A 16183-nucleotide genomic window follows, 5' to 3' on the forward strand; every position below is an offset into this window, starting at 1 on the left:
GAATGCTTTTCAGAGATAGCTAGGAAGTAGACTCAGTATTTCCAAAATGAGAGTGAGTTGGTGAAATCAAACAGGCATCAGAACTTGCGGGGTTTGGAGGATTTTGACTGTTGTATTTTGGACTCCCATGCTTTGAGTTAAATTTGCAATTTCACTTGTTTGTTGTGTAGATCAAATTAAAAAAAGTATGGATTAACTAAGTACAATTTTTGCTGGTTTAGATATTTGCATAGAACATAAAAATGAAGTGTGGGTAGAATCTTTTGTCTTTGTACTTTATTTAGTCTACAAGAAATGCTTAGTTATTATTAATGCAATCTATAAAAATAATAATTCTTCTTTAAAAAATAATTTTAGACAAGGCCCAGCTACTCGAAATAGCCAAAGCTAATGCAGCTGCCATGTGTGCTAAGTCTGGTGTTCCCTTACCACCAAGCCTGATGCCTTTGTTATCTCAAAAGAAAGACGACAAAGCCAACCAGAAGTCATCAAGAGATACGCTAAAGGAGCTCACTGAGGTAAGTAAGAACAACAGTAGCACACCTGAAAATAAGCAGATTTGTTTTTTTGTGACTTCTAGGCAACCTGTCATTTTGTGTGCTTGGTTTGTGTGGGAACTGACCTGTGGTGTGAGCCCTTTTTTTCTACACTTTGGTTGTATTTTTTAAAGTCATGAAAACAGGCTTTTTAATTCCATGGAAATGCATGAAGTCCATTTTTTTTTTTTTTCCTTTTTTCCTGGCTTTGATTTTGTTCTAATTTTGCACAAATTAGTAGTTCTCTTTGCAGTCTTGTTAATAAACCCCAAAGCTTTCACTCCTGGTTTCTAGTTCTGGTGATGTTAGTTATTTATGTTCCTACTTTTGTCAGTTAGTTTCACATTGTTCAATGCTAACTTGGGCTTCATTATCCTGTGCCCACTTCATACAGTTCTGTATATATTAAAGTGCACTCTAAGATCCTTATTGTTGCATTTCTATCCTGTTGCAGTTCAAGTCTGCAAATGGGATGTTTTTGTTCTGATTGTGGGGAAAAAATTGCTACTTTTACTGTAGTAAGGTCACCTTGTTCAATTTGCTAATTTCTTCAATTTCCCATTATGTTTTTCCCCAGAAATTAAAGAAAAATTTTAATGGAGGGAGGGGGAAAAGTGCCTTTTTTTAATTTTGTTTGTTTGGTTGGTTTTTATAATTGCATTGTCAGTGTGACAGTTCTGAAATAATCTGTTTATGGAAATACACCTGAAATTAAGCAATGTCAAATCACTGAAAAGTAATCTCTTAGTTGTGTGTGGGTTAGTAGAAGTCAAAGTACGTGTTAGTCAAAAAACAGATTGTGTGGATACACTGTACAGACATCTTTGGTAGTTCTTGATGTAACCTGACCAAGACCTAGAGTAGCTAGTGGTAATCTGGAAGCCAAAATCCGGCCCGTTCCTTGCTCTTTCCAGCTGTTTAGAATGTGTTCTTGTTCTGTTGAATCAAAATAGACCACAGAAGCAGTCCAGGTCATCATCATATGGTAATGTGTCCAAGCAAAGGACCCTTCCAGAGCCTTCTCACTTTCTTCTAAAGCTGGCAGTGTTGTCTTTCTTTCCTCTCTACAATATAACCTGCAAACAGGACAAACTACTTCCAATTAGTTGGGAACTAACTAATAACTATAAATAATATATATTGATTAGCTTTCCGAATAGTGCAGGCTTTTCCTGTTGCCTAAAGAATGTGCTTCAGTCATTGTTTGTAGGCATCTTAGCACAGGAGAGTGCAGAAGTCTGTTTTTATAAGGACTGATGAGAACAGTGCCATCAGTGTGTCTTGATTTTTAGTGATGGAGCTGCTGGTTTGCTCCTTGTATGCCAACAATGAGGTCGTCAAAACAGATGTGACTTACAGTGAATGGTCTGAACTTAAACTAGAATCCAGCCAGATGCTGGCTGCATTTTGCCAGTATTATTTCCTCAAATATTATGTCCTCAAACACCTTGTAAGTCTTGTAAATGTGCTTCTAATGAAGGGAGACGTAATAAATGCATCATACTAGACTATAATATTCTCTACTGCGTTTTTGACTTAAGTTATAGTTGCTCTGATAAATGGTGCAAATAACTAATCAGTAAAGAATTTTTCATCATAAAATTCTAGCTTCTTTAGAATATCATCCTGTTGGTTTTTTTCCTCCACCTGGAGGCACTCTTCTGATTTGACTGGAGTATCCCTATAGCACCTACATGTTTTAACTTCTGTTGAATATAAAACGGTGATGTCAGGCATAAGTGGCGAACATAAAAATATCTCAGAAGAAATCTGAGGTCTTCTGGAGCCATTGCTTCTGACTAGGTCTCTGTACTACCTGTACAATTTAGAACTACTGTTAGTTCTTCATTTTTCCTGTGTTGTGATTTTGGAAGTTATGCTGAAGCCTCTCTCAGATTGCAGTATGCTGATTATGTGGGATGCCAAACAAACAGTGAGCTCCTACTCTGGAATGTCTGCAGCCTTAGGTACACATCCTGTAGCTACCATTGTGTGGCAGGTTTTACAGTATGCTGCTGAAATCTTATGTCTGAAATTACTCACTGCATGAGTGCCTAGCAAACCTAGGTAGGTGTTTGATAATGTGTGTCAAATGTCAGGTATGCATATTGATTACATTGCTAAAATTTCATCAAAAGATTTTCTCAGTTTATACCTCCTTTAGAAAAGATGTTGGGGTTTTTATTTATGTTTTGGCTGAAAGTCCAGGTTTATTCAAAGCTGTCATGTTCCCCCCTCCCCCCTTCTCTTTTTAAGAAATGCAAAAAGATTGCTCAGAGCACAGATGATGTGATAGTGAACAAACCTCATGTTTCTGATGAAGAGGAGGAAGAGCGTCCTTTCTATAATCATCCTTTTAAGCTCAGTGAACCCAAACCTATATTTTTCAATTTAAGTGTAAGTACTTCTTTAATTTTCGTTTTTTTTAATTGTGGTTATTTTTAAATAATGCAAGTAATTTTGTAAAAAATTAAAGAGGGATTGGTAATTTTGATGAAATTGCACTGGTATGTTGTAAAGAGTACTCTTGCTACAATAAGGAGCTTACGTGCAGTCTATGAAATTGTAGTAACTCTCAGAACTGGATTGAAACTGGCTTTGCCATTAATGTCTTTGCAGCTTTTAAAGATTAGATAACATAAAAAGGATCTGTTTACTTCATGTTTTCATTGCAGAAATACTAGTATGAATTAGCTGACAGTACTGGAATTGAAAAGCACTTTTGGATAGGCATTGCTTTTCTTTAAAAGACAAAAATAAAACAATCCATCAAAATTCTAGAAGCATTTTAAGGTGTTCTAAATAAGATGATGCCATCAGCTTTGCGCAGAATCCAGATCTTGTCTGCTTCTTCAGTATATCTCAAGTGTTCACTAAAGGAGAGAAAAGTTCTGTCAGTCTTGAGATTAGCCAAGGCTGTTTAAAGAATGAGGATCACTGATGTTGCCTGTAGCTGAGGGGGTCTAAATGGTCCATTAAACTGCCTCCTTGAGGGGCTGCCTTTGACTCTGTCATAGCTTGTGTTGATGCTTTCTGGGTACGAGCATGTTGGAAGGAATGATTTCATAGAGTGTTTCTTTTAAGTGTATCTGTGATTCATACGCTTTAAAGCAGAACTTTTCTAGGTTTTGGTTGGTTTTTTTTTTTCCCTTGTATCTTCAGGGGTTTTTTTGTACCTGTGAAAATCTGCTCTGATTTTGCAGGGTATAGAGTACTGTAAAAGTATTAATATGCTAAGTGAAAATATAAATAGCATGTATATTTTTATGTACAAATATATATAGCTTGTGGCATACACAAAATAAGGAGTAATACATATTTACATAAGTTATAAGGTAGAAATAGGTTTATACTTTATACTGTACTAGTAGAAAGTGGTACAGTATGAAGTATATTCTGAAGTTCAGTAAACTTTGGGATTCTTACAGGCTCCCGAGAGGAATGTTCTTTAGTGGTTATGGTTTGCTCTGCCTGTTTTCCACAGTCCTGACCATTTTAGTGTCATTCTTTCTATTCTTTCTGGATTCTATTCTTACTACCATTCCTGTCCATCTTCCTTAGATAATAGAAGTTTGCCCAATATTATCAGCTGTCTGGGCTCTGTTTGCTTCTTAGAAGAGGAACCTGTCAGAGATTTCTGAGAACTCTTTAGCAGTACTCTCTAAGGAAAACCAGCTCATAGACTTAATCTACTTTAAAATTCATGCTGCTATTAAAAAATAATCAAAACCTAGAAAACAAAACATTGAAACTATGTATAGTAATGTAGAACTTTTTATCATCGTGTCAGTATCACAGCCGATGTTTTTTGCTGCCCAGGAATTTCATTTTTGAGCTTTCCATACAAAATACATGTGTGGCAGATGAAGATCATTCTCTTTGTGATGGTGTCTGGGTGGAGGGAAAACAGGAAGGTTAATTGTGAGAGTGCGGTTTTGTGTACTTTTGGCTGCTGAAGCTGACTGAAGCGATTTTTAGCTTCTGTTTGTTGCGCACTTGTGTGTTTTTAGGGCTGTGCTAAAATGATTTGTTATAAAGGCTTTTGGTTTGATGATGGTACGAAGGATGTTTTGTGAAAGCTCGGCACCAAGTGTACGCAGTAAATAGTTTCTCAAAGACATGTTGTGTGTTTTCAAGTTTTAACTTTTAATTTTTTTCTTCAAGACTCCCAGCATAAAACCAGCACCACCTCCACAACCAAAAAATCAAGTCAGCCTGTCAAAGGAATTCCCTGTTTCATCTGGGTCTCAGCATCGGAAAAAGGAAGCAGATAGTGTCTATGGAGAATGGGTTCCAGTTGAAAAAGGCAAAGAAGACAGCAAGGATGATGTTTTCCCCAAACCATCCATTGAGGTAAGGAAGGAAAGGAAAGCATATCATATAAGAAAACCCAAGCCATTACCTGCTCAATCTGGTGTCAAATCGCAGTCTGTGAAGAAAAAACGTGTACATAGGTAGTATTTAATACTTGAATAAGCTACTCATCTAAACTTCTGTGGTCTTACATTTGGTGGCCATGCTCGTGTAGGCAGTAATGAAAGCAGCCTGTACCCATATTTTGTGCTTTTGTCAACTAGTGACTTCTTTGCCTCAATAGAATTTAAGCTTTTGCTTGAATGTGAAAAGCAAGATTCTTGTCTAGTTTCCTGCAGGGGTTAATAACCTAAGTTGAGACTTTCATAACAATGAAGTTAGTAATAATTAAAATTGTCCTACCAATCTTAGAGCAGTAACATTGCATTAAAATGTAATTCATTCAAAATAGATTTGAAAGTAGTTTCTAAAGCTGCCATTTCATCTGGGTTTATCTGCTAAGTTTTTAGCTTGACAGTCACATTTTCTCACATAGTTGTCTTCCTTGTGGCCTTCCAAAGGAAAATCTAATTGTATGTATAGTAAAATAAAAAAACTGAAACTAAACAAAAAACAAGCAAATGTTTTTCCCCTTGAAATGTCTTCAAAAGGATATTTTGTGGGGTTTTTGTAATTTAAGTAAATTAAATATTTAAGACGGATGTTAATCTTTTCAAGTTGCTGTTACCTCACTCCATCTGAAGACTTGTTCTCATACCTTTCAAAGCAAATAAAAAAGCCTTGGCATCAATTTCTGATGGAACAATCTTTCCACTTGGTGCATTTTGTCTTTGAAGAGCTTTCTAAGATTGTACAATACACTTCCTGAAGCACAGAAGGTATTTTCTTCTGGGTCTTCTACAGCACCAAAAGCACAGTGAATACAACTCATTTAACAGACATTTTCAAAGTATACCTCAGAGTTTGACAGTCAGGCATCCAATTCTTTGTTCCCTCAGTGTAGACTGTAACTGCTGTTTGGTCTTTGTCATGAACCACTAATATGACAAGCATTCTGAAATGTGTGTGCAGAATGTTTTTCCCAGTTACTAGTGTATATGTAAAAAGTCCAGAGCATAGGAACATTGTATATTAACATTTCACTGTGTTTTTACCAGGTGGTAAAAGTCTTGTCCTTCACATGGTTAGTGATACGCTTGTAGTTGAGGTGAGCTTTGTAGAAGTCTGCATCCGGGTGGCCAGTGATGCTAGGCTTGTGTCTTTGACAAATGGGGTTAGCTAACTGATGGTTTGTGTATTGATTGTAGAAGAGGCCTTAAAAATCAACACTGGAGTAAATATATTAAAACTTTCCTGTCATGTATATCTTTATAAATGCTTGTAACAATATTGTCTGTTTTTATATTTTGTAAATAAATATTTTTATTTGCATTTACCTTAACTTGGTTTGTGTTAAGGGTGATTTCAAGGGTCATTAGCAGACAACAGAGCATACCATCCCCTTGGGTTTGGCAATCCTTAGTTTTGAAATACAGGAATACTCCTGTAGTAGCAGAATCCCTGTACTTTGCTTCAGGGAGTCTGAAAGGGAACAGAGGGCTTCTCTGCTTACTATTTTAAATGCTTGTGAGGACTCTTTGTAGATGAAATGGGTTTCTTTGGGCAAGATAAGCCAGATAAGCTCCCTTGCTGTTGGAGTAGGGTAGTGGGGGAGTGTGCTTGGATCCTCAGATGTTTGACATATAATTTTCCTCTACGCATTATTGCCAATTTTGAAATCTGATGGTGACAATTCTGATGCAAGTCTATATTGACATTAAAAAATATGTAGTTAGTTTTATTGTTATGTTTTTTATTCAAGTCACAGAATTAGTTACGGGAATAAGCAGTCTAAAATAGCCCTGCCTATTATATTATGAATTGTTTTAATAAAACATTATGCTCTTAATGTAGTTGTTTGTGGTGGTAGGAGACGGAGGAAAAATTCTTCAGTAATCTGAAGGATCAGCATGTCTAGAAGCCGGGGAAACTTATGAGAAAGCAGCTATACTTGCAAGTCTGAAAGTTACGGAGCTGAAGCGTTGTATTTAAGATTAGAGTGTACACAGGTGACTATTACGCAGAGAAGCCATTGTGATCTAAAAGTGCAGTAAATGCATTTGGTGTATCAGTGGACCTATGAAGTATGTAAAAAGTGCCTGCTTTCTATTGTCAGCCTCTTCGCTCTTGCTTCAATATTTGTGATGTGTGTTTGTGGGGAAAATGGTATTAAAAGTCAGGATTGGAAAGGCAGAACTCTTACGGAGAATAGCATGCTGAACTTGAAACTGTTTTACTTGACTAAATAATAACAACTTTTCATACTTCAAGCAGAGATTTTTTTTCAAGATCCAAAGCTGCCATCGAGTGTCTTGACATAATACAAAGCCATGATGGTCTCCAAAATGGTGACTGACCATGTGGGGAAAGTGTATGGGAAATCTAACTAACCAGGGTATCTACTAATAGGCCCCAGTCCGGTAAAGCACTAAAGTACACATGTATGTTTAAGTATGTGAGTGGTCCCAATGTGGTTTCAGTGGACTACTTGCATGCCTATGTGTATTGCTGGATTGAAGCTTTTGGTGAGTAGAATAACTTTTATTATCTCCTGAACCAGTTTCACAAACAAAACATTACAGAATTACTTTAAGTATGTAAGGGAAACTTATTAACTCAAGAAAGTGTATATTTTAAACAGGCATTCTTTTACATACATGACTGTCATGTTAGGTGATGATTGGAAGATCTTTTAATTTTTCTTGTGCCTTGTTTATGATCTTTATTTTTGTCAGCTTGGATGACAAATAAACACTGAAGTCAGTTTCATAGACATGTAGGACTTCTGGGATTTTAAATCTGCCTTGGTCGGTGCCAGAAGTTTCAGCAATGATCTTCCCAACAGAAATACTGTTTATCCCAGACAGTAAAAAAAATCCCTTTAAATAAGATACAATAGTCAGAGTACAAAAACAACTATTCTGTTTTATGCAGTTTTAGACATTTGTGTTTGTCTTACTGTTTTTCAGCATTGCTAAATTTTTGACCTGGTCCCTGTGATGGAGATTTTGTGGTTTAACTGTATTTTCATGTTCAGCAGAGTCAATTTTAAGTTAGTATCAGTTTTTTCTACTGGCCCTTTATTCTTGTATAATGTGTGAGAGGCTAAGGTTATGAGATAGTGACTAACAAAGGACAGAAGTACTTTGTAAAGCAAGTAAAAAAATGAAAATATTAACTTACTTTATGTCTATATGCCACGTGCTGTTTTGATTATTTTGTTTCTTCTGTGCTTCAAACGGTTCCAGCCCTTTCAATCTCCTGCATGTGCTCACCTCCAAAGAAATTTTATTTGTCTCTGAGCACTGTTCTTTTTCTCCTTTCAAGATAGAATGATCCATAAAGTGCACGTGATCTGAGGAACAAGGCACAAGTAATCTTACAAAAAGAGCCAGAACTTGTTACATCTTTATATTCCCAAATGTTTTGTATTTCTCTTGATTGCTTTGCATATAGAGTAGACTTTTGCATTCAGCTTCTGCATTTGCTCCATTTTTTTACCAAAATTATTTTGATTAGTATGTGCAAGATAGTTTCAAATATGTTTTTCTTTTAAATGTGGGATGGGTTGGGTTTTTTTTTTATTATTACTGTTTTAGTTCAGCAGCACAGATCTAAAGAATCCTTTATGAAACAGTCAATTTTATGAGCTACCAGTCTGGTTTTACATTTATACAAGTTTGTTTTAGGCTGAAGATTAAGATTTGAAACAGTAAAGCTGAGTTCATGGAGTACATCTGATTCTTGCTGTAATTATTTTATACATAACCTGAAGTTTTAGTGTGACTTTATAGAAGGTTGCTCATGTGAACAGCTCTGTATGATGGCTTTTTTCTTTAAATTCTTAGCTAAATTGCATTTAGTTTTGTTGATTAAGAAGATTCTGTTGAACATATAATAATACACACCAGAACTTTCTGTGACCAGAATGGTTCTTTAGAAATTATTCTTACAATATTTTGTATGTGCAGATGGCATTAAATTATCAGGTTGTTACACTTTAACTTCAGATTTTGTATTGGTTTATGAAAGCCCATATTCTATGTACATACCAAGTAGTCCCAGCATTTTTTTTTTCTCATTGCCTATTTATAGTGAAACCAAATACCCAATGTGTAAAACAACTTTGTAGCATTTGTTCTACAACAGCTTTTTCCAGATCAAATGGATATTACTGTGGTCTGATGTATTTTTAAAAGTAATGTTTTTCTTCCTAGGGCGTGGACATAACTACAGCTATGAATGATCGAGCAATAGCTCAGAAAAGGCTTAATGAAAACACATTTGATTTAGAGGCCATGTGCATGTTAAATCGTGCACAGGAACAGGTATGTTGCAAATTTTCATCAGCATTTTGATGTACTTAAATTAAATGTTAACCCTTCATACCAGTTTTTTCTTATGCATCTAAGTACAAGCTTTTGGAAGCTCATTTTATCAGCATGTGGTTAAAAATTCTGCCTTTATTTTGCACATCATAGCAATGATTTTGAGGATAAGGAAACCGTGAACCATAAACTTGCTAGACTGAGTTTGGGCTTTTGGGTTAACATATAAAGATGCTCAGCTTTTCAGAATGTCTGCTTACAAATGAGTGAGCACTAAACATAAGTGAAGAATCATTATGAAAATAAGCAACAGAGAATTGCAAAGCAAAAATGGACAAATTTTTATTTTGGTCTTACATTTTTATTTTGTAGATTGATGCCTGGGCTCAATCAAACTCCATACCTGGCCAGTTCACAGGAAGTACTGGAGCACAGATACTGTCCTCAGATGAGCTGACCAACAGTGGTCCCCAAGCATGGATTAGAAAGGTAGAAGTTATGCAGACATACTTGTCTAACTGTCATATTTTAAATAGTAGAAGTATCAGAAAATGCACGAAATGTACCTTAAAAACTTACGGTAATGCATGTGTCAAATATAACAGGTTGAGTTAAGTCATTGTGTTTGGTATAGATACATGCTGCTGCTGTGTCTCTTTTGTTGTGCATTAAGGTATTCATGACATAGGGTACTTCAATAAGGTGTGCGTCTGGTATTTGAGTCAGATTGGTTCATACATACTCTTACCTTACACTGAAATGACACTTACGATAACATTATGGTTGCAGTGGTAGGTCCATCACTACTTTTACAGGATTGGGACAGATCAGGCAAGGTTTGATCCTGATGTTACTGAAGTCAGTGATGCTTTGGCATCAACTTCAGTGAGCTAAGTACCAAACTGACATATTGTTTGACTTGGTTTTATCTGATAGCTACTTTGCCTCTGTTTGTATCACCAGGTTTTTCTGGGACCCAAAGATTCTTAGTGTTAAACTAACAGTTGCAGTTTGGTTAGTAAGTTTAATGTCACTCTACAGTGAAATAGTTACCTTTTACTGCAGAGTAATAGTGGCATATATTTTGGGGTGCGGTGCGTCATACATACATGCGGTTTATAAGCTTAATAATTCATGCTTCATCTTTGAAAATGAATACCAAACTGGTTCTCTTTCAAGAAGTAGAACTGAGGAATTCAAGCACTGTCTACCTTTCAGGCAAAAAGAACAAGATTACTTGCAAGATTGACTGCTGTTATTTAGTTGAGTATATGTTGTATCTTGCCTGTCCTTCCAGAACACAGTGTTAAGACAACCCTCAAAACTGGTAGGTTAGATTTGAGGCTTAGGCAGAATTTTCCATAAAACTTGGTGTAAACTGAACATAAAAGTCTGGAATTACAACATCCTAAAAATAGAAATATTTTTACCAAGATTCACTTATTTTTCCACTTTATATAGCCAAGCAGTACAGAGAGCCAGGCAACACAGGGATCCAAGTTACTTGCTAGATGGGAATCTTTTGAGCTATTCTCAGTATTAATACAGAGCATACGTGACAGAGTCTTATTTTAACAACTATTAACTTTTGAGATTGTAACCAAATGTTGGCTTTGATTACAGTAATTGTCCCTTGCAGAGGAACTTAGAAATATAAAGCACTCAGCAGGGATGTGTTGGTGAGAAAAGAGCTTTTCCACCATGAGGCTTGTGAAAGAGATCAGCAAGCATGTGAGGGTTCTCCCTTTCTGCAGTACCTTGAGTGGGTTCCCAAGGCAACAGAAAGGGAGCATCTCTGATCATCTCCTTCCCAAGCCTCTTCATCCTGTTTTCATTCCTTGAGTTTCTGTGGTGGTCTTCTGTGCCTTACAGTAACAAGAGTGTCCACTAACAAAAATTAAGTGGAGGAGGCAAGTGAGTTTTCCCTCGGTCTTCTAACTTGATTGGCTTTAAAAATAAAATCAAAATAAAACCAGTGAACTGAACAAAAACCCCAAACAAACCCAAACCAAAAACCCAACAAAATGCTTTATAGAGGGAAGGTGGGAGAAGACGCTGGTCTCTGGCTTGTGGGCACGAATGCTGTGAGGAACAGAAGCATACTGGAACATTTTTTTTGAATCTAGTAACAAGAATGAGCAAGCAGAAACACTTCTGTTGTTCCCATAGCTGTAAGACTGTAGTGGTTTGCAGTAGTAGGCATCCTCCCTAGCAAGCATCATGTGGTTTGTCAGAAAGGAGTCTGCTACTGGAAACAAGAAGAGTTGGGTGAAGAAGATCAGGACACAGTCCTCTTTTCTGCTCTGGCATTCCTCAGCTTGACTTCTTTTGCTCTTTCCAGGTTCCATATTTGCACGCACATTGCCATCGAACTCAGGAGATGACAAGTAGTTAAATCATGCATTCTCTACGTGTTAGGGGCTGCACAAGACTCAACCTGTGTTTTTAGGAATGGTGGGGTCCTGTGAAAGCCTTCACAAAATTTAGGTTTGGTGAATTTAATGTGGACTTACGACCTATGGTTAGAGAATGATTTCACAGAATAAAATGAAGTAGGGATAATGGGTTATGAATGCATGTTATCTTTCTCAGTGTCATGAATGCAAACCAACCATGAAATGCAAAGTACAGGTTGTATTTTACTTAGGCATTTGAAGTTCTGTAACTTAGTTCTGGTAATTACACAGTGTAGCACTGGGAAGTCAGATTTGTACTCTCTTTTTTTTTTTGTCCTAAGAAAATGCATTTTCTCATTAAAAAAGACCCCGAAACCCAAGAAATTAGTGGTTTTTAATTTTTCACCTTCTAGTAGGGCTGTGGAGTTTGTTAGGAAAGTATTTATGATGGGAATGGCTTTAAACTGAAAGAGGGTAGTTTTAGATTAGATATTGGAAAGAAATTTTTTACTCTGAGGGTGGTGAGGTGCTGGCACAGGTTGCCCAGAGAAGCTGTGGCTGTCCCATTCCTGGCAGTGTTGAAGGCCAGGCTGGATGGGGCTTTGAGCAACCTGGTCTAGTGGAAGGTGTCCGTGCCTATGGCAGGGGATTGGAACCAGGTGAGCTATAAGGTCCCATCCAGCCCAAACCATTCTGTGATTCTATGTTGTGTGTGTAAATCCATGTTTCTGACTGAAGATGTTGTTTACTGAAAGCATTTTGCTTGAGAGATTGTCATAAGCAATTGCCGTAAGGGGACTTGTGGGCCTGCACTGTTCAGTAGAAACAGAGCCCATGTCAGCTTGCTATTTGTGTATCTTTAAACAAAGAACGTGTACAGACATTGTGCTTGACAGATAATCGCAAACCTAGATAGATGTAGCAGAAGAGCAGTGTCAGGAGGAGAGAAAAACTAAAGTACTTGGGGAACTTGTTTTGATAAGTGCTGTCTTCACTTTGCATTTCGTGGATTTCAGCTACTCTTTGTTTAAAAATAACTTTGGAGAAGGTAATATGTACTCAAACCAAAATATGCTTGCAATTTCAGTTCAATCTCAAATAAAGTTCTCAGGGAATTAGTTACCAAAGTGGTTAACGTGGCATACTTGAGTGATCGACACACCAATTAGAAGTATGGTTTGTTTTTCTAAGTCATATGTTAATTCATGATGTTCATGTGCAGGGTTCTGACAGTACTTAAAAAGGAATAATATGTTGTTAGGTTTCTTGTATCATGAAAACAGATTTATGAGCAGTATTATCTTTTTCTTTTGAAAAGTGGCTTCTGTTTCAGTTTATCGTCATTGGTGTAATCAGTTCACAAATATGACTGACTTCTTCTGGAGGTTGCTTCTTTTTTTTGTATTTTTTTGGTGTTTTCTTACAAATACACTATGCTGCTGAATGAATGTTAAATCAGAGGAAGGGGTCACATACCTTTTCCAGGCAAATTCTGTTGAAATGTGCTTACTCAGACTTTCCCAAACTTCACCACTTGTTTCTGGATTTATCAGCTTAATTCTCCCACCTAAACTTTATCCCCAAACAAGGTTTCTGCAGTGTTTTATGTACACAGGATAGTGCCCGAGATCTGTTTCACCCAGTTGGGCTAAAGCATGACACGCAGTTTTACTATGACCATTAGAGTACTCTGTGTAGCTAAAGTTACGAAAAGTTAAAGCATTCTTCCATTCTTCCATGGTTACAGCAGATGAGCAAACTCATGCTAAAGATGGATGTAAAACTAAGTCTTGTGATTGTCACTTGCAGAAGGACTGCTGACCTTCTCACAAGGCCACTTGTATTCCTATTGCCTTAAATGACACCATGAGCTTTCATTGGAAATGAAGGCCATGTGGCAAGACCAATCAACTATGTTAGCTATATTGGACTGGCTTCCTGTTCAACCCTCAAAATGTTTTGGGATTTTTTCCCCCCATCCTCAGCTTGCTTTCTACGACTGTATGCAAAAGCTGCGAACAGAAATCCGGAAGCTGATTGCTTCAGGATTTCAGGAGTATAGTTTTTGTAAGGCATTTGATAGCATTCTTCAGAAAGGTATTCTTCCTCTTCTACTGCAGAAGGAATGTGGCTGCTCCTAAGTGCCAGTTTATTTAATGGAAGATTCAGCTACTTTGCAAGAGTTTTGCCAAGGGTAGATGCTTGTTCTGGTGCTTGGCTTAGAGGAATTTCTCAGAGTTAATCTTAAAATAATCTTTAAGACAGCTCATTGTACTATAGTTGAAACTGTCCACCAAGTGCCTGTAAGGCTTTGTTGTCTTCTGCTTAATGAACTATTGCCCAAAAGAAATAAACCTTATGACACAAATTATATTTTAGTGCATGTCAGCAGTGTGGGAAGGAATGAGTATTTTCTTTTTACAGAGGAGAAATTCATGATGTATTTTAAGATCTCTCAATTATGGCTTTAATATTTTGGTTGCTGTGGGTGCTGTTTTATGAATTGTTTAGTTCAGTGCTATGTACTATCCTTTTCCCAGAGACAGCTGTTGCAATTAAATGATGGCAACTGTCCAACTTGCATTGTGTTTCAGAAAAAAAAGTGTAAAGTCATCTTTCATGTGTGATTCTTTTTTCTTTTTGTGCATGCGTGTGTGTGTGTGTGTGTGGTTTGGCTTGTGTAAACCATTAAAAGCTAATTCAGGCATTCGTGTTCCCCAAAAGGTGTTGCTCTAACATAGCTTTAAAAGAGGAATAGTTTTTAAATTGCTAAAAAACCCTCTTAAGTGGTCAGGTTTTACTGTGTAGCCTTCTTTTTAAAGCAAGTGTTGACACAAGAATGTGGTTTATTGGTTGTCTCCATCTACTGGCAGAATGGAAGTGTGCTTTATTTGGCTGACCTTCCATGGAGTTTAGATAGAGAGAAATCTCGTACTGAATTTTCACGCAGGCTTACTCAAATTGAGATTAGTGAATGAAAGACAGCAACTATTTTGTAAATTTTTATTTTATTTTGTTGTATGGGGGTTTATTGCATTAGATACCCTTCAGTTGGACATCCTCCTATGGGCCAGATCTGCAAGGGTATGGAGCTGCTAAAGAGTTTTGTAATTTTTAAAAATGAATAGAAATTTAGATCTTGTTCCAGCTCTTGTTAACATTTCTACTGCAATTTTTACATTTTCAAATGTACTTACAAACACAGCTCTAGTTGTACCCATACTCTGTCAAATCATGGGCTGAGGGAAGTTGTCTGTCACTGCATTTAGTTAAAGATAATATAATTGTACAGGTGACATTAGAAGTTTATGTTCAGTTTATTATTTAAAACTAAACCAAAACTGAAAGAACACTTTCCTCCTGCTGCAAGCCTTCTTTTCTTCTTCAGTAAACTGAATCAAAGTGGGCTTCTGGCTCCTCTCATTTAGGAGAATTATTTCATTTAGCCTTCTAGTGTGATGTACAAGTACAGCTATTCTGTAATGAAACAAGTCTTTAATTTCTAATTCCTTGTTGTCTTGCTTCTATTGTACATGTTTAAGACTCAGCACAGTGTGAAAAATTCCTGCTGAAGTTGCCAGATAGGGCTCAGAATTCACACATTAGAAGAGGTGTTTTTAATAAACTACACTTCGGGATTTAGAAGGCTTTTTATTTCCAAGATTTGGAATTTTATTCAGACTCTGGTAGTTCCTACGTAGGAACTCAGGGCTTTGATTCCTAACTAGAATAGCAATATTTAGGCTCTGGTCTTTCTTTTCTACACAACTACTAAATGTACTACTAGTACATTTACAGGTGTGATGAGAAAGCTGTGTAACATGAAAATGACCTCATCCAGAAATGGCAGTCTTTCCATTTGTGAACTGAATACATGCTGGTGGTAATGAAACAGATGTTTATATTGAAAATTCTATCATTGCAAAGCAGGTACAAAAGAGGAATCGGAACCCAGGGTGACATTGACTGGGGTTTGTATCATTCTCGGCAAGGTTGCCCTTTTCTTATGAGAGGTTCCTGGAAAAGAGAGGGGAGGATGAAAATGGAAGTAAGTAAAAGCCGTTCTAGGTATATAGATTGAGGCAGTTCATATCGAAGAAACTGATTTTGTACGCACACACACTGCATGGTCTGCACCAATCAGAAAAGAAGTTGAACTGGAGAGGTGCATGTAGCCTCTCTTCCATCAGACCGCTTTGTTAAATGCAGCATCCGGTTACATAATTGCTAGGTGTTTACTGTTTAATAGGGAAATATTTGGAGAAGTTCTGCCACAGTCTTCCACAATTATTATTATTTTAAAATTTTTTTTAACACCATGGGGATTACACACATGCTTCAGTGTGTGTCAGTTGCCAGTTTGAAATCCCCTTGATATCCTTAGTCTCTGCAAAAGTAAGACTTCTGGTTTTCTTTTTGTATGTATCAAAACCAAGGACCTATCAGTCCTGTGTCCAAACCTGGGAAATGCTTACTTTTGCAAGCACAACTCAAAGTGAAAAAGAAAAAC

General features: G+C 36.9%; 1 protein-coding gene across 7 annotated transcripts in view; it reads left to right on the forward strand.

Annotated features, from left to right (window-relative positions):
• Positions 1-16183, forward strand: part of SON (SON DNA and RNA binding protein) — a 43306-nt gene that overhangs the window by 16360 nt on the left and 10763 nt on the right. For 5 of the 7 annotated variants that reach the window (XR_013956432.1, XM_080613287.1, XM_080613288.1 and 2 more), the window contains exons 4-8: positions 358-518; positions 2793-2933; positions 4701-4889; positions 9167-9277; positions 9650-9766. Coding sequence is in view for 4 of the 7 variants with exons in the window: in XM_080613287.1 (XP_080469413.1) it covers positions 358-518; positions 2793-2933; positions 4701-4889; positions 9167-9277; positions 9650-9766 (719 nt within the window). In the remaining 3 variants the exon portion in view is untranslated. Of the gene's footprint in view, positions 1-357; positions 519-2792; positions 2934-4700; positions 4890-9166; positions 9278-9649; positions 9767-15600; positions 15722-16183 lie in introns of all 7 variants that reach the window. The other 2 variants (XR_013956430.1, XR_013956431.1) reach the window with 2 other exon arrangements.

This window comes from Psittacula echo, assembly GCF_963264785.1.
Source record: "Psittacula echo genome assembly, chromosome: 3".
Taxonomy (NCBI): Eukaryota; Metazoa; Chordata; class Aves; order Psittaciformes; family Psittacidae; genus Psittacula; species Psittacula echo.